Below are 22,843 nucleotides of genomic sequence, written 5' to 3' on the forward strand. Positions count from 1 at the left end.
AGAGAGAGAGAGAGAGAAAGATCCTTCATCACTGACTGCATACCTTAACCGCAAGCTTACGCAAAATTCAAGAGAATCTCTCATTGTAAGCTGTAAGCTTTCAGAAATGCGATGACAAAGCCAAACTCGTGGGCTTGGATACGCAAAACTATTTCCACGAGAGTAGCTTAAATCTCTGTGAGAAGGTTCTTGGAATGCTTGACTGGATAAGTTTATCGTAGTGCGTTGTAGTAATGGAGGTAATATACCATTTTTCTTTGGGAATATCTCAGTAAGACGAGCGGTTAAAGCCATTGCGTCCGAGCACGCAAACTCTTTCCATCCCTCATCCTCCCCCGCTGCGATACTTTAACTTCTTGCATTCTCTCCCGTTGAGTTACTCTCTCTCTCTCTCTCTCTCTCTCTCTCTCTCTCTTTCTCTCTCTCTTTCTCTTTCACTCTCGCGGAAGTATACCATGGAAAAGGAGTCGGTTCAAGCGGTGGAAAGACGAGTGGTGAGTCTCGAGCGACCCCGAGAGAAACGAATTCCTCGAGCGTCCACATAGTCAAGAGAAAAGAGAAAGAGAGAGAGAGAGAGAGAGAGAGAGAGAGAAAAGGACAAGACAGACACAGAGGCCGCAAAGCTCGAATCTAGATTTCATCATCCGAAGAATTCTCCTCGTAATTCTTCTTTCCTTGGTCCATGATTTCGCCGTTGAGGTTTCTCGCAAGCATAGTCGATCATCTCGCAAATTCTCAAGAACTTATATTTTCGTGTAAATATCTACGTGCCGATATGTGCTTTGAGTTCATTCATACGAGACAATTTTTACGTATCGATCGAATGCTTTCATTCAAAATATTTGCAATTCATTTGTTTGGTTTGATTCGAAGGGACGTAAATATATATTTTTTTTTTCTTTTTACGTTTTACTCCAAATATCGCTTCGAAAACGGTACTCTGAGATATATTTTGAGAGAATGGTAGTCTTATTACAAAGAGCTAATTATTTACAGAGGAGTTTCTCCGTTAAAGGGTTTATGAGCCGAAACGGGCGGAAGCATAGCATGGATATCGTAACGCAAAGGAAAACGACACATCCCGGAATTCTTCGAACGGTAACAGAAAGAAGACGAAGAAAAGGATTTCTCGGTGGGTCTATTGTAAAAGATTTCAATGGAGGAGGAGGAACGATCGGGCTGCCGGCAACGTGGACTCGATTATACGACGTTAAGGAAGCATCATTCGACCGAATCGATCGGTGACCTCTCTATAATCCGAAAAGGATCTTTTTCACTCTTCTTACGTACTACTTATACGCCGTTGATACAGAATCACGCTAGCTATACGTTTTGTTATCAAGTTTCACAGATACCTGCCTTACCGTATGAAAGAAGTTCGAAAACGTTTCCAAAGTATTTTCCTACTTCTCATTCTTTCGATTTCTTTTCTTCTCTATTTCAGTGAACACGCTGACTGATCGCTCTTTTGAACCACGACGAAGTTCCCACGATGAAGCTTCATTTTGATAAAAATAAAAAGGAAAAAAAAGAAAAAAAAAAAAAAAAGAAAAGAAGAAGGAGTAAACGAAACTGAGATAGCTTTTGAAGAGATAGGAATATTAATCAGCTACCTCTGTGATATCGCGATTTCCATTCGAAATTAAATGCGAACGAGTATTCGGCACAACGTGACTGGTTCGTCGACGCGTCGACGCTAGCATTTCCATTCGTGAGATTAAAAAATCGTATTGTACGCCTCGGGCGAGCTTCATTGCAAGTGACTGAATGTACCTTTAATTCACATTTGTTTATTTACCTACATATAGCTAGGGGAGGATAAAAAATATGATAGAAAATTAACGAATACCACGAATTTCTCGTTTCTTTCACGAATCTCTGATAATTAATGCACGAACAAAATCAAAAATGAAAATTATTAATAAGTTTCTGAAATTGATTTTGAACAAATGAATATAAGATAAAATCAAAAGAAAAGAGAAAAATAATAAAAGTCGATGATGATACTTGAATGAATCAAGTAGAATGTTGCCTCTATCGAATGCCAGGTGAAAGCTTTGTAAAAAGAATATTCAATGTCTTTATTTTCTCTCTCTCTCTCTCTCTCTCTCTCTCTCTCTCTCTCTTTCTCTCCCCTCTCATTTCTTTCATTCTCTCCTTTTTCATGAAAATAATAAAAGCTTCTAGGGATCGGAGCTGTAGTAGAGTTTTTCATTTAGTTGAGTTTCGAAGGAAGAAAGGGATCTCATTTCAGAGTACGGGCTCTTTACGCCTTTGGCTTTTCCGGCTTCGCGGCCGTAGGGGATTTTGCTAAGGATATGCATAATAGTTGAAAGGCATTTTAGAACACCCCATCCACTTTGAATTTTCCTTCTGCAAATATATAAGTGATTAAGCCATGATTAAGGCTTCACGGGATATCTTGTAAGTTTGAATACGAAAAACAAAAGAATTTTTTCGCTGTCTTGATAGTATTGTAATTACAGCGCAGTCAACAAGAGACAATATCGAATACCAACAAACGTTTTCTATCTCAGTTTCAATTCCTCTATTACCGATCGTTTTCCGCTTCAAGACAAGTGAAATGAATCTTAGTCGAGTGTGTTTTCCTTGAGATATTTATCGCTCTCACGGCGAATTCCAAGCAATGGATATGCCTGCGGTGTTTATACGGGGTGGAAGTACTATTCAAATATTCCTCTAGACTACTAGAGAATCCGTCGCGCAGACAAGATGTAAACCTGAAGATGAAACATGATTTACCGTTTCCCGAGGATTATTGTACAGAAAACAGAACGCTTCCTTCCATTAACTCCTTCTCTCTGCATTCGTCTTCTCTTAGACCTATGTGACACAGAACTTCTAAGAGGTATTGTCCTCGTTTAAGTATTTAACGAATATAACGTTATTTCAAACGTAAATACCTACAAAGAGAATAATACAGTTTCATATACAATAGAATATTATAAAAATCATAATGGAAACGCAATATTATTTTTCATTCGTAATAATATCATAAAATTGATTAAAAGAAATAGTTATAGAGAAGAGAAAATCAATGGGATAAAAGATTATAAGAAAATGAAGTAGAAACAACAATATATGTATTAAATTGGATTATAAATAAATATTGTTTTATTCGAATGAACTTTTTACTTATAATGACGCTTATTTATGAATCAACCCAACGTATACTTATAATCAAAAATCTTTTTGCAATTATAAACCCTCCTTTTCCTTGTGCGCAATCACATCGTCTCGCGAGAAGATAAAGGAACGCTTCCGATCTCTATTTAACGTCTACATTTATATCTGTAAGAGATGGTAGAAGTAGGGTGAGAGCATGGGGGAGGGGAGACAGGTGGAACCATTTCATATCTAACATCTCGCGGCCTATTATTCTCGCGATAATTTAAGGGCGAGTAGTTGTAACGCACGCGTGAGCGCACGAGCGAGCGCACGTAGAATGTACCCAGGTAGTTTATGCGCTGGCATTGTCTGGCCCCTGGTGTTATTTATGGTAAGGTTTCGCCTTCCAAAAACGGAAGGTGTGCTTCGCTAAGCCACGATGCGAATAACAATCGCACGATCCTCGACTATGCTCGCGCTTCTGCAAGCGGCCAAGCAAACGCGGTAATTAAGGATTAGCGCGGTGATTAGCGAAGGCGAAGGTATTTAAATCTCGATGGTACGATCTGCGAAACGAGCTATCCGGCAGCCGGCCTACGTCCTCGCTTCGAAACGACCGACTATACTTACGCGTAAAGGCGATACTGAAACTCACCGACGTCGGACGTCCCAATTAACGAGAAGTATCTTCTAATTAGGCACTCACCATTATTCTAATTTTCTTCGGCCTCGAACTTTACTTCGTCAACCTCCCGCCCCTCACCGTCTATCCTCCACCGTGGAAACGTAGTATCAGTGTCGATCCTATCGATTTCGTTAATATTCCATTTTCGTCAATAAAAATAAATAAAAAAAAAAAAAAAAAAATAACAAAAAAAAAAAAAAAGAATAGAATGGAACGAGTCGAATAGACGTGAATGTACGCATGTTATTGGCTTGAATTTTACTTTCTATAAAAATTAATTAAACAAAGAGATTTATCGGTGAAACAAATCCGACATATACGCAAAGTCGGACTAACGATGCTAATAAATCCACCGCGCTATCGCACGAAATACGGTAATAGTATTAAGTTGATGGGCGAAGATCGAAAGCTTCTCTCATACCTGTCGATATTCGAGCACACTGACGGTTTCGCCCGTAGATTTACGGCATTCCGTTTGCTGGATTATTCAATAAATTATTCGACGACGTTAATTATCCGGCTGTCGTTTGATCGCCATCGAAAACCGTCGAGTTGTTAATACTCTGAATAACTGAACGTTCGAAAATATAGGTATCTCAAAATGAGTGAGTGAGAGACAAAAAGAAAAGTGAGGCTTCATTAACAATTAAATCCACGCAGATCCTGTTTATTCTGTCCTCGTAGATCCTGCTTTCGTACATCGATTTTGTGAAATCCACGATTCATGAATAGGAGGAGGCTGTATGTTGAAGAGATTTTTCCACGTTCTATTCGTAAGGAAAACGCCTAGAGATACGAATTTTCACATCGTAACAGCCGATAAGAAAGTGCTTGGTATTCAACCACATTCTCGCATCTTCGTTGCACGCATTCTTTCTCATTGGCGTAGCTACCGATGAAAGCTTGCACGATCTCACAATCAAATGATATTTTTATCCTTTGCCTTTGCAAAAGGATAAAAAAGTAAAATTTCATATCTCTTGGTATCTCATGTGGGAGAGATTTGTTATATTTTTTAAAATTCTTTTTTAAAATTTTTTTTGTAATAAAAAATATTCCCAAAACTAATCAAAGTATTAGATTCAATGAAAAATAAGTAAAACATTGACGCTTATGTTGCTGCACGTACTACCTCTTTTATTTTCATCTAGGCGACTTGCATTACTCTTGTAAAAAAAAAGTAATCCTTAGAACGCCTACGCGCAGATGCTGACATTGTCAGGATTACGCGTAAAGTTGTTTAAGCACCTGTCCGTCCATTTAACTTATCGTCGGCTAAATACGTCAGGGCAAGTTGGTTTTTCACGCGCGAGTTAGATTCTACTCGACGTTAACTTTTATGCTAAGGTTCTTTTCGTTTGAAAAACTTTGTCTTCGAATTTTCTTATGAAAAAGGCATGCTTGTACAATAAATGTTATACATTTCTTTATTGAGAACTCGTCGCTTTTCATTTTCAGGTGTTCATGGTTTGACAAATGTGTCGATCGATTTACCGCTAGCAGTCGCAGCTGGCACGACGGTCAACATGAGCTGCAGATACGATCTGGAAACGGACATTCTCTACGCGGTGAAATGGTACAAGGGACAGGAATTTTTTCGATACGTTCCGAAAGAGGATCCACCAATCGAAGTTTTTGGAGATCTCGGTGCTAAAGTTGTGGTAAGAATTTTGTAACATCGAAATTTTCATGAAAGCGAGAGAGATTAGATTATATTGATCGTATGCTTGTGGTTAGGTGTATCTATAATGATCAATATTTAGCTAGTAACAGAACTAAATTCGACGGTAATTAGTGTAATTAATATGCAAGAAATATATATATATATATACCTACATATAAATATATATAAGTACGATATGTAGGTACGATAGAAACTATTTTTTATGATGGACGTTCTGGTTATTAAAAGACAATAATAAAGTTGGTCGAAAGTTGCGTCGACAAATCACGTCTTATATTTAAACCCGATGAATAATAATTGTGACTCAAGGAAAACTGTCAGATTATATTCTAATGAATTTCATCGAACATCAAACTTTCTTTTGTCTCGCATTCTTGTGTAAAGACTCAACTCCTCCATACGTTTAATCGATTGTTCCAACGGTACGACGTCAACAATGACGACGACGAGAACAACGATGACAACGTATGGGCAACGTATTAACGAGAGTCTTTTCAACGAAACGAAAAGCTAAGTAATTATTTCAAAATGTTCCTCTCGGTATTCTTTCGACATTTGATTTTCATTTATAAAGAGCTAACATAATCTTTCTTCCTAGATAAAATTCTTCGTAAAATATAAACGCGAAAAATTCAAAAATCTATATCACATAGAGAATTAGGTAATAATAAGATTACAATTTATTGCGTGTGTTACGCGTGTTGAATTAGATCAATCGTTTATACGGAATCGAGGTAAACATACGACACAATAAAAAAAAAACAATGCTGAATTAAAAACAGTTTAAAACCTTTGCAGGAAACACGGGTTTGCCGTCTGTTGCTATTTACTTACTTTTTCTCTTTCGCTCATGCAATGCTTTTCCAATTAGATTTTACCAGTGGAAAGAACCTACCCAACGTGCGGCCACCCTCGACTCGATAAATCGCGGTACGCAATGGAAGAGCCGTCGTACATACTACATTCGTATAGATAGTATAGAGAGAGAGAGAGAAACTAAAAAGACAAATATTCCCCATGAATTCGTGCTATTTTGTTAAACGAATATATCACTGTGAGTGTTTCGCTCGATGCTGGCACGAAACTTTATCCTACAGTTTTACGAGGGTAAAACGAAAATAACGCGAACGTCGAAAGTTCGTAAAACGTAGTAAGCGTATTCGAACGGAATCAGGTGGAAATCTCGTCGCTACGGCGTATCAATAGAAGTAGCAAAAGCTTTTCAACTTTAAATCGTCTCCATGGAATACATACTTTTGGTTCTAGTCGATGGGAAAGAAGCAAAAGGAAAGACATTATGTACGTAACATAAGCGCGCGCGTGGAAGAGAGAGAGAGAGAGAGAGAGAGAGAGAGAGAGAGAGAAGGAGAGAGAGAGAGAGATCGAGAGAGAAAGAGAAGGGATAGACGAGGATCGGTCCTCTCAAACGGCTTACGATTGGTGTACGTGCCAAGACCAAGCCATGAGAGCGGGAGGAAAATTGATTGTGTGATTTATATCGCGTTCTGCCACCGGCAACATATAATTAATCGTTGTTGCGAGCTATTGTTTGTCGCGGACGAGCGAACGCCGCGAGGATGTCAAAGCGGACGAGTAAGTGCGATCGATTTGCAATAAATGGCACTTGCCGGTTGTGCTCGCTCGGTCAATCCCGTGGTCTCTCCTGTTAAATTAACTGAAAATTTCAACTAACGTTACTTTCTCTTTTTACCCTCTCTCTCTCTCTCCCTCTCTTTCTCTTCCTCTCTTTCTCTTTCATTTGCATTGTTATTTCGTCCGTTATTTTGTCTCTTTGATAAAAAATTGTCCTCAGGTACCGATAGATACATGTGTTTTCAATTTTGTACTGATCGATGTTTCAGACGAATCGGAGCAACGCCAACTACGTGATTCTGAAGGATGTCCAGCCGAGTAATTCCGGAAAATATCGTTGCGAAGTTTCCGAGGACTTTCCGTCCTTTAATACCCTAATGGTTTTTGATTATATGCACGTGGCCAGTGAGTATCGTCAGAAATGTATCTGATGAGAGGTAACCGCGGATCGTATACCAAATTCCTAGAGTGTCCAATATGTACGAAGGAAAAAAGAAAAGTGGAAATACGAATGAAAAAAAGAGCAACTATCGAGTGGATTTGATATTTCGTTCGTTTGTGCGCGTACTTACCTGTCATTCTCCGATTTTTTATTTTCAACACTGAATTAATTAATCGAATTCAACTCCTTTGATAATTACTCTTTAATCAAATAATATAAAAACTCGAAACTTTTCCGATGAGAACTTAGGGGAGGGAAGAGGGGGGGGGAGGAGATGGGAGAAACAGTTCTTTCACTTTCTCAATTATTCTCTCTTCCTTCAATGCAATTCATCTCAACGAACGACATCGTAAAAATTCAATTAAAACTCTCTCGCGAGTCGTTAACATTCTCCTACGTGGTGGTCTATAAGAATAATCGAAAGGAAGACTTGCTCGCCGTTATTTTGATTTTTCTCTCTTTTTCTCTTCTTCTTCGTAAAGATCCGTCTTTCAACGGTTTCACGTGTGCCTTTCATTACCGCCATTAATTATACTACATGGCGAGCGGCATTGTCACCGTAATCGCGATCAATTAAAACGCAGTTAGGCGAGAAAAGGTTGACAAACAGGAGAAGAAAGAGATAGAATGTAGCAAGGAGAGAAGGACAGAGAAGAAAGGCAAGAATCAGTAAGTTCGTTCCCATAGCTCTTCTCGTGTATCTCGGCGAACGTCGACCTAACGACGGGCAAGTACAAGTAGCTATCCTTCTTTGAAGGACCGAGGTGATCGTCTCTTCTTTCCTATCACGGATCTCTCGTGAAAGCTCGATCCTGCAGATCGAGCGATCGTCGAGGTAACCCTTTCCCCTCTCATTTTTCTTCACATTCTTTTATTTCTTAATATGAAAGCTTTTGTATCCCCTTTGGCGCATTCTCACGAAGCAATATCGAGATTTGCGACGCGTTGGAAATGATAATATCCTTCGTAGCTGTGTCCTTGAAAGTTGGAAGGATCGCGAGAAAGGACCGGTTGGTCGAGGCGGAAGTCGTGCATGAGAAGCGAAACAATTCTCGGACAGTTTACTGGATCGCCGTGCGCTTGATACATTTCGCTTTGAGAGAATGAAAAAGAAAGAGAAAGAGCGAATGAGAGAGAGAGATAGAGAGAGAGAGAAAGAGAAAGAAAGAGAATTTACTGCCTTTCACGGTGCTTACTATAACGATTCTTTTGCCTGTTCGCATATAATTTATTAGTCACGTGTGCGTTGCTCCGACCATGGAGAAGAGCTTGTAACGTCAAACGATATATCGCGGAATCGATTTTCATTTTCAATCTTCGCTCTTCTGACATTTCGATGAGTTTCATGCTACGCGACGATATAAAGGTAATCCAAGTTCTACCCTTTCCTCTCCCCTTCTTTTTCTCTCTCTCTTTCTCGAATTCCATCGAACCTCTTTAAATATCAATGACGAACAAAGTCGAAGTATTGCGTCAAGGAAACCGTGAAAGTTCTCGTTACGTTTCTCCGTGGCTGTCCTTAAAGTCATTAAGTGCCGTAAAAAGCATCGTTCGAATTTTTCTATAAGGATTGCTTTTCAACGCGGCGAACAATGATCCTGACCCAGCGACTTCGTCGCGACACCTTATTAGTACCGAGTCGCTTTTTGTCGCTACCGGGAACGAACGAAAGAGAAGGAAAAATAAAAAAGAGGAAATGACGGAGAAGAATAGAAACGTAACAATGGTCAAAGATGTAGAAAGTCGTTATACCCAACAAAAAGTTTCTTCTACTATTGGCGATGCTCGATACCCGTTATGATGAACGCTCTTTGAATTTTAGGTCTCCCAAAAGGTGATCCGGAAGTGAACGTAGAGAAACAAAGATACGCGGTCGGTGACACTGTAAGAGGCAACTGTACCGTGCCTTCAGGAAATCCTCCGGCCAATATAACGTGGACTGTCAATGGAAATCAGGTTGGTAACGCCGGCCGACAATCGGTTTCGATTACGTCAACTTTTTTAACGATATTTTTCAACGATCATAAATAGCCAATCTTTCATACTCTTTTAAAACTTCCTATTCGATCGATTTAGCCGCACCCCTTACCAGCCGCGTTAATTATTCATTGATACGCTTTATCACTCTATTATGTTCACCCGGCGCTAAATATATGAAGCTTTTAATTTAATGGCTAGATAAAAGTGGATCGAGGTTGAGGCACGTTGAATTTTAATGCGGATTTATACAGGCACGAATTTGAAAATTACAAAAGTGAACGGGAAATAAATTCGTGTCACGTTGTCGAGTTATTCGTGTAGACGTAAATCCATTATTTCTTTGTTGGTTTCTGATAAAACTGCTTGACAATACGATATTCATTGAATGTTGATTAAACGCTAATTAATAGGAAATAAAAATGAATGCGATCGGATCATACGACGTTTAATTTTTTCTCTCGGAATCCGTACAAAATCGTATAATATTCGATTTTTTATCGCCGTGATGATATCCATTACGCGTTCGTTCTAATAAATCGTCTTTAATTTTTATCGAAAAAATAATTTTTTTCATATATTCGATACCTTAAGACATACCTTGTTAACGAAAAAACAAATGCAAATACGTGATTTATTTATATTTATATCAAGAGTTGAATCTAGGTGTTAACTATAGAATTAATTTTAAAGATTTGTTTTAAAATTGACTTTAGTGCGTCGACCAAATCTTACGTGCTATATAAATTTAATTACTATATACTATATAAATATAATTACTTTTACGAAGACGATCCTTTCATAATTTGAAATATTACACATATTTTATAGCAAGAAATTTTTTAAAAAGAAATTCGTCTAAGATCTCGCTAAATTAAAGATCATACTATATTATTATAGTCATATAGAAAATCAGAGAAAAAAATCAGCTTACGATCATATTCAGACGTTATTATGAGGCTTCTGTACGTGAGTCTCTTTTCTACGAGCATTGCACTTCTAGAGTGGAACTTTTATAGTCGCTCGTGAATTTTACGTCGAATCGAATGTTTCCAAAGTCTCGTATAAAGTGCGTTTCAATGTGAAGTATGCCTATATAAAGGCGATGTCGGTGGAGTACCGTACGTATTCAAGAGAATAAAAAAGAATTTTACGATAGAGAATGCCATCGTGAAAATCGTATCCGATTCGATTTTACTTTTCCAAGCGTGTACGCGTCTTTCGCATTTTTCGTATCGAGATATATACGAGAACGAAAGTCAAATACCAAAGGTATAAAAAGAATAATGATAAGTATTAATTAAAAAGTTTTTAGTCGATCCACTTGTTCAAAGATAATCGTCGAGGCATAAACGTTCACGGATATTAAATTACGAAGTTGCAAATTACAATGAGTATTTCGCGTGTATATATGCCATAGAACTTCGATCGAAAATATCAACGAAGGCTTTTGTGATACTTGAATGGATTTAAAAAAAAAAAAAAAAAAAAAAAAAAAAAGAATTATTATAGCAAAGCAAAGCCGCGCAAAGCAAAGCCCGCGCGATACCATTCAGGAAATTATAAACTGCCCGTACGTGATGCACCATATCGATGGATTCTGACAGACTTCATTTAATCCGGAACTTCCATTTCGATGCAACAGAGTAATTTGAAAGATTTTATAGCCGTTTTAAGAATTCAATAAATATTATTAACCAAATGCATTGCAAATTATTTACGATTCTTGAAGGAGGCGATATTGTGTAAACGAGTGGCAGGAAGTAGTAAGGATAATTTTCCGTCCTTCTTCCTTCATTATCCTCATTTCTCGATCATAAAACTTACGATGATAATAAGAAGATGGTATCATATCATTAAATTTTCAACCAATCAGTTTCTCGCTATTACTATATGAATTTATCTTTATCTGATTTTAACTGATATCTATACGCATTTCTATCAAAGGTAAACTCGTCCTTCATAATGAACATCACGGACAAATTCATCGACAATCATCACATGGCTATAGCAGGCTTGGACTTTGAGATTGCTTCGAATACCTTCAGCAATGGCAAACTACAGGTCGTTTGTAACGCCAATGTCTTTCATCTTTATCAGAAGAAGGCCGAAGTCCTTTTAAAGGAGGAACGACCGATATTGGCTTCCGTACTGGGAACTCGTGAATCTTCTTACATTGGTACGGTAATGTTAATCGTTATAATATTAATGGATCGTTCCTAATACGATTATGTTCCATACATACTGGTTACTACTCGATTATAAATCAATCTGTGTGACCTTAGAGATAAAACAAAAAAATAAATGTGGTCTTATAGCAATGATTCGTTATTGCAGTAGACTTTGTCGTGTATATCTACTAGCATTTACATTCGATATCTTTTTGTTTTAGGTAATGCAGCAAGACGCGTTGAGGAGTGGTTTTGCACAGGTGTACTGGCTACCTTGCTGCTGTGCAATCTGAGATAACATCTGTGAACATCGACTGGATTTATGCATACTACTGTGTCGGAGAGGAAGAGAATAAAATTGTTTGTAAAATTTCGAAAATATTAATATGAGGAGGAGAAAAGAAAAACAGAGAAAAGAGAGAAAGAGAAGGGAAGAAAGAGAAAGAAAAAGAGGCGAGAGAGAGAGAGAGAGAGAGAGAGAGAGAGAGAGAGTTTTTCGTTAAAATAAGTATCGAACGTATGTTATTCGTGTAAATAGGATAAAAAAAATTTAGTAAAATATCTACGTGTATGCGACATGCGTCATCTCGTCGTCACATGAGACGACTTTGTAATCCGAATAATGTGTCGTATTATAATATATTAGGATCGACGATACGTCGCGCTAAAATAACGAAAACTTTTTTCGAACACATTATATGATGTTTTTTATCCTCCGACAATGATTTTGATACCTTCTCTGTACCGTTGTAGCCAATACAATGTGACCCATCACGTTTGTAGGGCAAAAACTGTTATCGTTCATAAACGAGGTTTTATTTCAATGAAAAATGAATAAATGATTCACCTTCGTTACTTCACTGTTTCATCTTTCCTATGTTATACCCGATTTCTCTATATATGTAACTTGTTCTGTATAAGCTATGATGTATCTGTCATGAATAATATCAAGGAATAGAAAAGGAAAATAATTTATTTATTTGGAAAAGTACAGTTATTTTTATTATTACCATATTTATTTGTGTGGATCACAGAAAGGTAAAGTATAAAATAATTATCTTGTAAAAGATAAAGTAAATTAGTTTCTGCACAAGTGACATAAAATATATAAGACAAGAATTATATCTACATAGAAATAATAATTACAATTATGATCAAGTGAATGAGAATATATTTAAATTGGCAGACAGTGATATGAAGCTTACAAAGAAACTTAATATTACAGGAGCTCTAAATGTTCTTGTGTTTCTTAATGTATAATGAAATATAAATTAATAGAAATTTTGAAAATTTTTAAAAATTTGTAACAGAAACAAAACATTTATTTATTATCATTCAGCCTATGTATGCTTTGTGATTTCTTTTTACATTGGATTCTGAATTTTCATCTGAATTATGCTTACTGTTGCATCTCTAATTTTACTTTTCTCTAAACCAACTTGCTGAATCTTTTCCATTTGTTCTGTAACATATTCGACTCTTCCCTTGAAATATTCCTTTGCATCCTGTATGCTCTTTTGTGCATAATAACCAGTCCCTATATCAACTAATACATTATTTGTGTTTGCGAGCTTTCCAGTAACATACATTGATCCGGTAAGTGGAACAAGTATTTCCTTTCCTATAAAATACACAATAAAAAAAAATGATTATTTAATACAAAATATGTCCATTATAAGGAGTATTTATTTAGTTCTTCTGATTTTTCTTAATAACGTGATTTTTAAAATAGAAAAAAGCTATGAAAATTTAATTGGAATAAAGAGATATCCTTTGAATGGAAAAATTTCCTAACCTATAAAAGTACATTCTACAAAAAGGAATTATATACAATTAATTAATCATTATTAAAGGATAATATTTTAAGCACTGACCTTGGACTTTAGGTGTAATTTTTTCCAAACACGATCCAGACTCTAGGAATCTACTTTGTGCGAGTTTCAATTTGTGCAAAGAATCTTGAAAGACGTTAAGTTCTTGATCCATTTGTTGTTTCAAGTGCACTAATTGTTGGAAATTTAAATTGGAAATATCGATTTGTTGCATCTGAGATCCATCAGATAACGATATTTCTGACATGTTTAAATCTTAATTTAATAATCACACTAGTTTATCTCAAAAAAACCGATCAGTTAACACCGAGCGTACTTTTTTTAGGACATCCAAACATGGACAAAACGAAACTAACGACAACGTTATCCCACCTAAGACTTTAAAATTCTACCAACTGGCAGCACTTACCAAGTAAAACACAACTGCCATCTGACCAACGGATAAGTATTTTTGATATCAACAAATAATATTAAGAATAATATTATAAAATTAATTTCTTTTTTTTTTTATGATATATCAACGTATCATACTAATTAAAATGAATACTAGTTCGTAATTATTTAAATGAATGTTATATATTTTTATGAATTATCAGTGTCTACTTTTGTCGATAATGTCGGTTACACATATGATTCATCGATAAGGAACTTCTCTAATGTTCCAAAATAAATAACATAATGAAGAAAAATTTTCACGGTCGTATTTAATAACAAAAGAATCGATTCGTCGAGCTAGACTCCTGAGATATACGTAACAGTACGAATTCGTACTTACTCGTATAAACAGCTTTCTTACCGATCTCTTCAAGATCATTTTGTATCTTTAAAATTATTTAGTCTCAAAACTTATAATTTTAATTAATTATTTATATAATTAATATTAAAATTTCTTTTAGAATTATTAATTAGTTTATCTTATTAAAAATAACGTATATAATATTATCTCTTCTCTACCAACGTTAGTAGAAATCTATTTGATCGATAGAACGCTTGTAGCTTTCTATAAAATAATTTGAAGTAGCGCTTTCTTGCGTAGGATAAGAACAAATGAGAAAATATATTTGTATAATTATATCACATTATTAATTTATTTTATTTTATACGCATCTTTGCTTACATACTCCAATATCTAAACATATCAATTAAATCTAAATTTGCATATAATTGCGTACCGAGCTAAAAATAAAAAAAATTCTCTCTAGTTTATTCATCTATTTATGCCATGGTGGTGATTATCGAGTTTTTTCTTTTATATTCACATTAATTTTTATTAGATTTGCCTACATGAAATGAAGCATTTATAATTGCGTACGACAAATATTTTTCTTCTTTTTTTCTTTTTCTTCAGATGAACATTGGCTTGAAGATATTCCAAGGACATCCAAATGTAGACATGCTTGCGGACAATAAAGAAGGATCTTCAATGACGGAAACAATTAATTTTTGTGCGCTCTTAATTTAAAACGTATGTCAATATTTGTAGACAGATGTTCAATCGACGAATATGATTATAATAACTTTAACACTTTTTTTTTACAGGACGATCATTCGATTCTTAGAGCGCAAAGTTGTTTTATTGTACTTTCACGTCGTCCGTAATTATGTGGATATTTTAAATAAACAATAACTTCCTCTGACAATAGGTTTCATTGATTTTTATAGATTCTCATCGATTAACTACATCGCATCGGATACTAAATATTTATTTTCACAATCAAGCAACAGATCTTATATTTATGTGACATTTTGTCATTAATACATATACATTTCTTTCTAATTTTTTCATATATATATATATATATATATATTTATATATTATATCGGAGGACATTACGTTTGCCATAAATGTTCTGATTTTTACACACGTGACCCTTTAAGGTTATTTTATACACGTGCACAGCTCTATTTGCGTATTAACGATAGAATTTTACTATTTATAGTTGAAGAAATTAAGCGCGAAATGAAACATAAAAATACGAAGTAGTGCTCTACGTAAAAAAAACATGTCGATTATATTAATAACCTTTAAGGGTCAGTGAAGTAGAGATTGTCAAGCGAGAGCACGCGCAAACGGTATTGTCTAGAATTTAATGATAATGTGTTTCCTTTGTTGATCCCACGTATTAATCAGGAGAATTTAGAAAATTACAACGTAATTGTTGTAATCATATTTTTTTCTGTACTTTCCTTTCTTTTTCTTTTTTTTTTCTTTTTTTTTTTTAACAAGCTAATAATTTTCCTTGTAAATGTTCCTAAGTTCACAAACAGTTTTCAAATTTATAATAGTATCGACTGTCTCTTTAAATCATTAAATCTCAAGTAAAATACAATAGAAACGATTTTCTATACACTTTATACCGTAAAATTTCGTTTTTTGAATTTATTATAATAGGTATCTTTCGAGCAGCTAACTCATTAATTAAGTTATACTTTAGTTCATTAGCATGGAAACAAGTTTCCGTATCGTTAGGCCAAATTGGAAAATGAATTAACGATGTTTATCGCCACTTAGATATGCGCCGTGGAACGATCAATGTTCTTGCTCTCGATTTTTTTTTTTTTTTTTATTAATTCTCCATCCTCTTTATTTTGAAGAAATATTTATAATGAGTCATTTATAAAGAAATAATATCTTTCGCCGTATGAATCGAAATACATATTTAACCGTTCTTTGATATGCGATCAGAATTGCCTTAGAGTCGAAATCGACTTATAGCTCTTTGTTTTCCTTATTATGTATCTTGTCTTGAGGTAGAGAACATTTGTTTCGAGATGAATGAAAAGTGTGAATGCGAGATGGAGCATTTCTTAAGCGAAGAATAGAAACATGTTGAATCTTCTAAGATATCCCAGTCACAATTTCTAATATTGAGTATGTGCCATGTTTTTCTTGGTTAACAGCGCATCTTCTTTTCTTTTCTTTTTTTCTTCATTTTCTTTTTTACAATAAATACCTAATTTATCTGCTTTATATGTAAAAAAAGCATCATCGTAATTAATAATACGACGTACGTAAACTCGAGTTTCTCGATCGTCAGAATTTAAATATTATACATAGGCTTTTATGTGACGTATTATTTCGTGTGAATCGTCCTTAGGACAATCTTAAAATCATACTATTATAGATATTATTTATTCTCTACATATTGCCCCGATATCGATAACACTACGTAGTACATACAGATTTTTTTTTTTTCTATACAAGTACTAATTACATCGCATAACGTCGAAACAACGTTATATCCCCTGTGATTTATCTTTGTACAAGAAGCGATAATTTTATTCGATATTTCATAAAGTAGAATTCTTGTTAGGTATCGAATGAGAAACGGAAGATAAGGAAGCGATTTTTTATGAGGTATTTTCGATACAGATATTTAAGTCACGATACAATGATATTTTTTTTGGCTTAAAGTGACGTCTATCGAGAAAATGTGTATTAGATTCTTTCGAGAATAATCGCAAAGAAGAAATGACTTTTGAGATTGGCAGTGAATTTTGGAAGTTGTCCAAAGTGCCAAAAATTTGTTAGTGCATTCCACTCAGTATGAATATAATAATTTAACGATAATTATTTGCTTCTCCGATACTTAATGTATTTGAATACATTAAGTACAATAAAGTGTGAATCATACATACATACAGATATATATATATATATATATATATATATATATATATATATATTCACATACACATATACATGCATACGCACATCCATTTATTCATTCAACTGTGCATCTATGAATCCACGTATCTGTAAATTTACCGATCTGTGCTTACTTTGCGCTTATTGTGCTTATAGCGCATACCGCGCATCCACGCATGCACACATTTGTGTTTGCGTTCACATTTGTATTCTTGTTTAATTAAATGTCGATGCGTAACAGTATATAAGCTTTATCGACACATACCGTATTATTAGTATTTCTTGAACTTCATAGAATTTTGGAAGTATTTATACAAGCAGTTACACATATAACAACGTAGCTTATCTTAGTATTTAATTTTCGGAAGGAGATCACTTTAGTCGCTAATATTTGAATTTTAAAAATTAAAAATTAAAAATTTACAAAGAAAAAAGGAAGAAAAGAATTATAAACTGATTAAGCATAACTTTTTTTCAATTCTTTCCCTGTTCAATAAATCAATTTTGTATATTTTGTAAAAATAAAAATGATCGATCATTTTGAAGCTCATAGAATAAGACAGAGAAAAGGAAAAGAAGAAATTTAAAAAAGTAACAAAAGCGGTACTAATGATTGAATAAGTAGCATAATTATCGATCGCATCGAAGTACGAACGATCGCTCGTCCCGAGTAAAATATTATATTCGAGAAAGGTCAGAGAAAAAGGCCTACGCATTGATAGGCCACCCCAGGGCAGTGTGTATCTGGATCCAATATGGTTCCACGATAAAATTCTCGAACATCCGATATTTTCTCGAAACAAGCTGTTCTAACTCAGTTCGTTGCTCGTAAAAAAGAGTCGCGTGTCATAGAGAGATTTTAACAGTTTTTTTTTTTTTATTTTATTTCCTCTGCTAATAAATGCGTGCAGCCATTGAATAATATTTTTCATTTTTAAATTTTAGATTTGAAGTCTGATCGGTCAAGATAGATTGTACGTATAGAACGTCACTAAAGTCCATATAATATTCTATAATAATTATCTCAAGCATTTTTTCACTTTTTGTCTTTCATGTGGCGAACGAAGCATCGTTCGATATATATATATATATATTTTTTTTTTCTGGTTAATCAAGCTTATTAAACATACATTAAAGAGATTCGTTAAATATAATCTATCATCTAATGTGTAGCATTTTCACCTCGAGGTTTTCCACCGTTCTAATTAGGATATCGATCTTATTTTCAGAAATGGACAGGTCGCGTTAAAAAATGTATTTAAGAATGAAAAAGTCAATTGATTTGCTTCGCAGAATAGGTTCGCGTTTAAAGTACTTTCTCTTCTCAGAATATTTAATCTCACGACAAAGGGAACATCGCAAATATATTGACGTTCTTCTGTACAGTCTTCATTGAGAAATAATTGTAATTATGTAGCTATACCTTTCGTTCCGTTCGGTTGTGCCTTCAAAGCACATCGTCGTTCTTTAACAGCAAAGTTGATGTTTTCGAGCTTACGCTGAATGCCCACCGACGGTTTAATTAATTATTATCTTTAATTGATATGAGACACGATAATTACTTTTCTAAAAACTACGTTACGTGATACGATTTCAGCATGTTTTTCTATTTTTTTTTGTAACATAAATTTTAACAAGTATTCACACATATACAATATGTACATCTGAATATAGATGTCGAACAATGTCAACAAAAAGTGTTTTCTTCTATATACACGAAGCTCATAGTACATAGATTTTTTTTTCACGAGTCGCCGCTTGACTAGATTATTGTCCGCTTTCACCGCAATTACGATGCGTGGGAATATTTCGATACGCGTTATGGAAGGCCTTAGAGTCGAATTTTTATTTAATTTTTATCTTTTTTTTTTTTTTGTTTTTATAGCATTTACCATATACTCAAACAAAAGTAGGTACGACGTACTACTTTACCTATTCGACGCGATTTTTTATTTACGTCATGTGTAGATCACCCTTAAGTATTCTCGTAAAGGTTTTCTTAAATTGTTGATTGGCCAGGGCATAGCAGAAGGGATTCATTGGACTGTTTGCATAGCAAAGGAAATAGGAGAACATGAAGAGATGTTCATTCGTACATGGAGGATTCGTACAAAAGCCTTCGACGAGAGCCAGAATGTGATAAGGGGTCCAACAGGCAACAAAAGCTCCAAGAATAAAAGATATCGTTCTGAAGGCTTTGCGTGCTCTGTTTTCAGTCCTTGACTTTTGTCGTCCCATTGTCGGATTTCTCTGAGTTTTGGCTTTTAATCGTTTGCCGATGGTTTTGACGAAGTCTCTTCTAGAGCCGCTTTCTTCCTCATTTTCGGTTTCTCTCTTTTTTGATTGTTTCTTAGACTCTTGTCCGTCTGTACCAGAAATCGTTGGCACCATACTACTCGACGATGAATTTTGCGGTGGATTATTATTGATCTTAGTGACTTGATCAGAGAATCTTTCAGTCGCTTGATCAGAAAATCTCTCGGTCGTACTATTGGATGTTTCAACAATCTTTGCATTACCGATAACAGTTGTGACTGGTTGACGTTTAGTGTCTTCAGCCTTTACGGTTACTTCGGTATGCACTTTGCTCACTGTAGGAGATGTTTGAGATGCGGCGTTTGTTTGTTGGGTAATAAAGACACGTGGTGGATGCGTTTGACTCGAGGCATTCGACATAGCCGGTTGCTGTTGTTGACCCTGTTTGCTCGATGGAGCCATTTGATTTGCGCCAGCTTGTTGAGTTGCTCTGAGGAGCGCGGCTTGTAACAAGCTAGTCGTAGTCGCCGTAGAAGTAGCATTACAGAGAATAGGCGATGATGGTGCCGTCGAAAGAGGATTTGCTAAACTGCACGAGAAAGAGGAAGGTGGGCTTTCGTAGGAAGGACTTGGGAGAATGACCGAACTCTCGTCCATGTACCTCAAGTCGGCTCCATCGAGGCCAGTTAGAATGTCAAAGGTACCTTGACCATGACTGGGAACGACCAAAGACTTTGGTCTGTCACCGGACGATGAGGTTGAAGGACTTCCTGTTATCGGTGGACTGCTTTGAAACTGCGTGGGTGGAGGTATGATATTTTGTTGAGAACTATTCAGTGAAAGTTGTCGGCTTTGAACGAGCGGTGTTGTTTCTTCGTTCGACGTGGTCACCTGTTTACTACTGTAAACGTCGATAGATTTTAATGATTGTTCTGGGGTTAAAGTTTGACTACTCGATTTGTCTGGCTCGACAGGATTATCGGTGTCTAGAAGACTGAGCTCCTGTATTTTCGGCAGTGTTTGGCCTTTTTGAGTCATCGTGCTAGATTCACAGACCGGACTCGTTGTCGGTAAGCTTTTCTTCGTGATTGGTACGCTTGTTTCGATCTTAACGGGTACGATGCCGTTTAATCGACCATTGGTGGCGAACACTTGAAGCGCCCCAGATTGGACAACCAGGCCGGCAAGAGATGAACGTTTCTTGATGTTACTCAGTTGTTGAGACGGCCCAACGGTACTTTCTTCGTCGGAGTCGAAGGCCGGGCTGCTAGAGCGTTCAGATTTTTCAGTTTCTGTAGGCATTGTACTTGCATATGTGATCTTGTCCGCAGCATCTTCTGTTCCACCAGATCCCGAAACTTTAGACGACTTTTGTCCGCTATCGGCACCAATCGTATTATCTTCTTGACCACCCGACAAGCTTACTCTTGGTTTATCTTGACTCAACAAAGTACTTTGAGTCTTTGACATACCTATACCTGCTGCACGACCAGCCATTCCGGACATGGCACCGGCACTCAACGCCACCATCGATTGCATTTTTCTCTGCTTCATTTCGCTCTTCTTTTGCATGTCGTAGGCGGTTTTATAAATTCCTCCGTAGAGAATGAAGAGAACTATCAGCGTCGTCCAATAATAACCGATTATAAGCGCGGTATTGAACACTGGATCTTTGAGGAACTGCACCGCGCACTGTCCTGGATTAAGGTCCCTATAACCGATGAAGTGTTCCCAACCGAATATACTGATGAAGAAGAGAAGTGCCGGTATGATCCAAGTAATAGTCACCATCCAAATGACACGATTTTTTGTACGCCAGCTGCGATATTGCGCAGCGATTTTCACCGAGCAAAAGCGATCGATCGTAATCAAGAGGACCGTGTACTGTGACACCAGACAGACGGTGTAGTCTACGGATAGCCATAGGTCGCAGAGTAGAGGTCCAAGATTCCAATAGCCCATTAGAACATATACCGTATAGAATGGCATTGAGACTGTACCTGTGTAACAACGAAGATATAGTAGGTTCGATCAGTTCTATTGTGTTTGTGTATGATGAAACAATCGTTCTTCGGAACATCTATAACGTCCGACCCACATCGTTTACTACTACTACTTCTACTATCACTATGACTAACCTGTCATATCAACGTAGGTATGATATTAAACGAGAGAAAAAAGCGAAATAAAAACAGACTGTGTGCTCCTCGAGATATCATTTTTACTTCCATCCATTTTTATGAGTTTTAAGAACGCCAAGAAATTATTTTACGAAAAATTAGATTCCATATATGAGGATCTTACCGATGAGCATGTCAGTGGCAGCTAACGATGCAATGAAATAGTTGCTCGGCTGTCTGATGGCTCTGTCGACGATAAATGCCAATAATACAAGAATATTACCACCCACTGTCAATAGTATACATATCGCAAGGCATATAGCTATCAGGACTGTTTGCCAGAGTTCGAAGGGTGGTAAAACAGGTGCTATATCTGTTTGATAAAGAAATGATATATTGTTTTATTAATTAATAATGAAAACATTTTTAACAGATGTATTTACTTTCGGAAAAATAAAAAAGATAAAATAGAAAGAGAGATTTATTTCACGTGAAATTAATTGAAAACGTACGACTCAAAGAATTGTTTAATCTCAGTTACATTACCCAGTGACATTGGGGTTGTTATATTTCCTGGAATCGAGATATTGGTTGCATTTGTTGGAAACCATTCCGGCAAAAGTTCCCCGTATTCACCGCTACTCCAGCGTGGATCATCGGGATCAGGCCAAGTTCCATTCAACTGAGTACATTCCGCTGTCAAAATCTGATTGTATACGTATCTGCAGAGACGCTCTCGTTGCCTTTTCAGCTTCCTGAAATAAGAGAAACAAGGAAAAAAAAAGAAAAGAAACGAAATGATATCGCATGATCGTTCATCTACAAAGAATATAAAGAGTGGGATCGGATAGAAATTTTGTTAATACAATCTAATACAATAAATTGCGACGAGATATTTTAAGTTATGATATTTGTAAAATAAAATCGTCATCGAATCGTCGAATATTTCTCGGGAATATATCGAAAATATCGTTACTTTCTTTCTTTTTTTTTGCTTTCTTAGAGGTTCATGCTTGCTAACATCGAAGAAAATGTGACACCGGTATTTCCTGACTCCTGGTCGAACACCCCCATCTTCTTCCACTCCTTTTCCCCACCTTCTTCTTTTCTACCGTCTTCCCTTGTGCTCTATGAAGCGTCGTTGCAGTGGCAACACGAGAGGCAAGTCAAAGGCTGAATACACTGAGCACACAATGAGCTTGAAATAAGCATGAATGGAACCACATCTATCCCTCCCGTCACATACCGGTTCCGTCGCTGCCAGGCAAGAAACGACGACGCGCGCCTTAAAGAGGGTGAATCTTT

The 22,843-nt window shown here is 36.1% G+C and overlaps 3 protein-coding genes across 7 annotated transcripts in view; 1 reads left to right on the plus strand and 2 right to left on the minus strand.

The window, feature by feature from the left end:
- LOC124946435 overlaps positions 1-12,536 on the plus strand; it is a 32,873-nt gene extending 20,337 nt beyond the window's left edge. For 2 of the 3 annotated variants that reach the window (XM_047487138.1, XM_047487136.1), the window contains exons 2-7: positions 5,273-5,475; positions 6,765-6,797; positions 7,361-7,496; positions 9,356-9,489; positions 11,458-11,689; positions 11,903-12,536. In XM_047487138.1, the coding sequence (XP_047343094.1) occupies positions 5,341-5,475; positions 6,765-6,797; positions 7,361-7,496; positions 9,356-9,489; positions 11,458-11,689; positions 11,903-11,979 (747 nt within the window). In that variant the 5' untranslated portion in view covers positions 5,273-5,340 and the 3' untranslated portion in view covers positions 11,980-12,536. The remainder of the gene's footprint in view (positions 1-5,272; positions 5,476-6,764; positions 6,798-7,360; positions 7,497-9,355; positions 9,490-11,457; positions 11,690-11,902) is intronic. The other variant, XM_047487137.1, reaches the window with a different exon arrangement.
- A 298-nt stretch (positions 12,537-12,834) lies between these two features.
- On the minus strand, positions 12,835-13,876 carry LOC124946436 (prefoldin subunit 5). The gene is made up of 2 exons (XM_047487139.1): positions 13,556-13,876; positions 12,835-13,302 (listed from the first exon to the last, which is right to left on the minus strand). The coding sequence occupies exons 1-2, from the start codon at positions 13,758-13,760 to the stop codon at positions 13,046-13,048; spliced, it is 462 nt and encodes a 153-aa protein (XP_047343095.1). The 5' UTR covers positions 13,761-13,876; the 3' UTR covers positions 12,835-13,045.
- Positions 13,877-18,909: 5,033 nt separating this feature from the next.
- LOC124946439 (muscarinic acetylcholine receptor gar-2) overlaps positions 18,910-22,843 on the minus strand; it is a 28,236-nt gene continuing 24,302 nt past the window's right edge. For all 3 annotated transcript variants that reach the window (XM_047487145.1, XM_047487146.1, XM_047487147.1), the window contains 3 exons: positions 22,085-22,293; positions 21,723-21,911; positions 18,910-21,418 (listed from right to left, as the gene is read on the minus strand). In XM_047487145.1, coding sequence (XP_047343101.1) covers positions 19,116-21,418; positions 21,723-21,911; positions 22,085-22,293 — 2,701 coding nt within the window. In that variant the 3' untranslated portion in view covers positions 18,910-19,115. The remainder of the gene's footprint in view (positions 21,419-21,722; positions 21,912-22,084; positions 22,294-22,843) is intronic.

Source organism: Vespa velutina, chromosome 2 (genome assembly GCF_912470025.1).
Source record: "Vespa velutina chromosome 2, iVesVel2.1, whole genome shotgun sequence".
Lineage (NCBI taxonomy): Eukaryota > Metazoa > Arthropoda > Insecta > Hymenoptera > Vespidae > Vespa > Vespa velutina.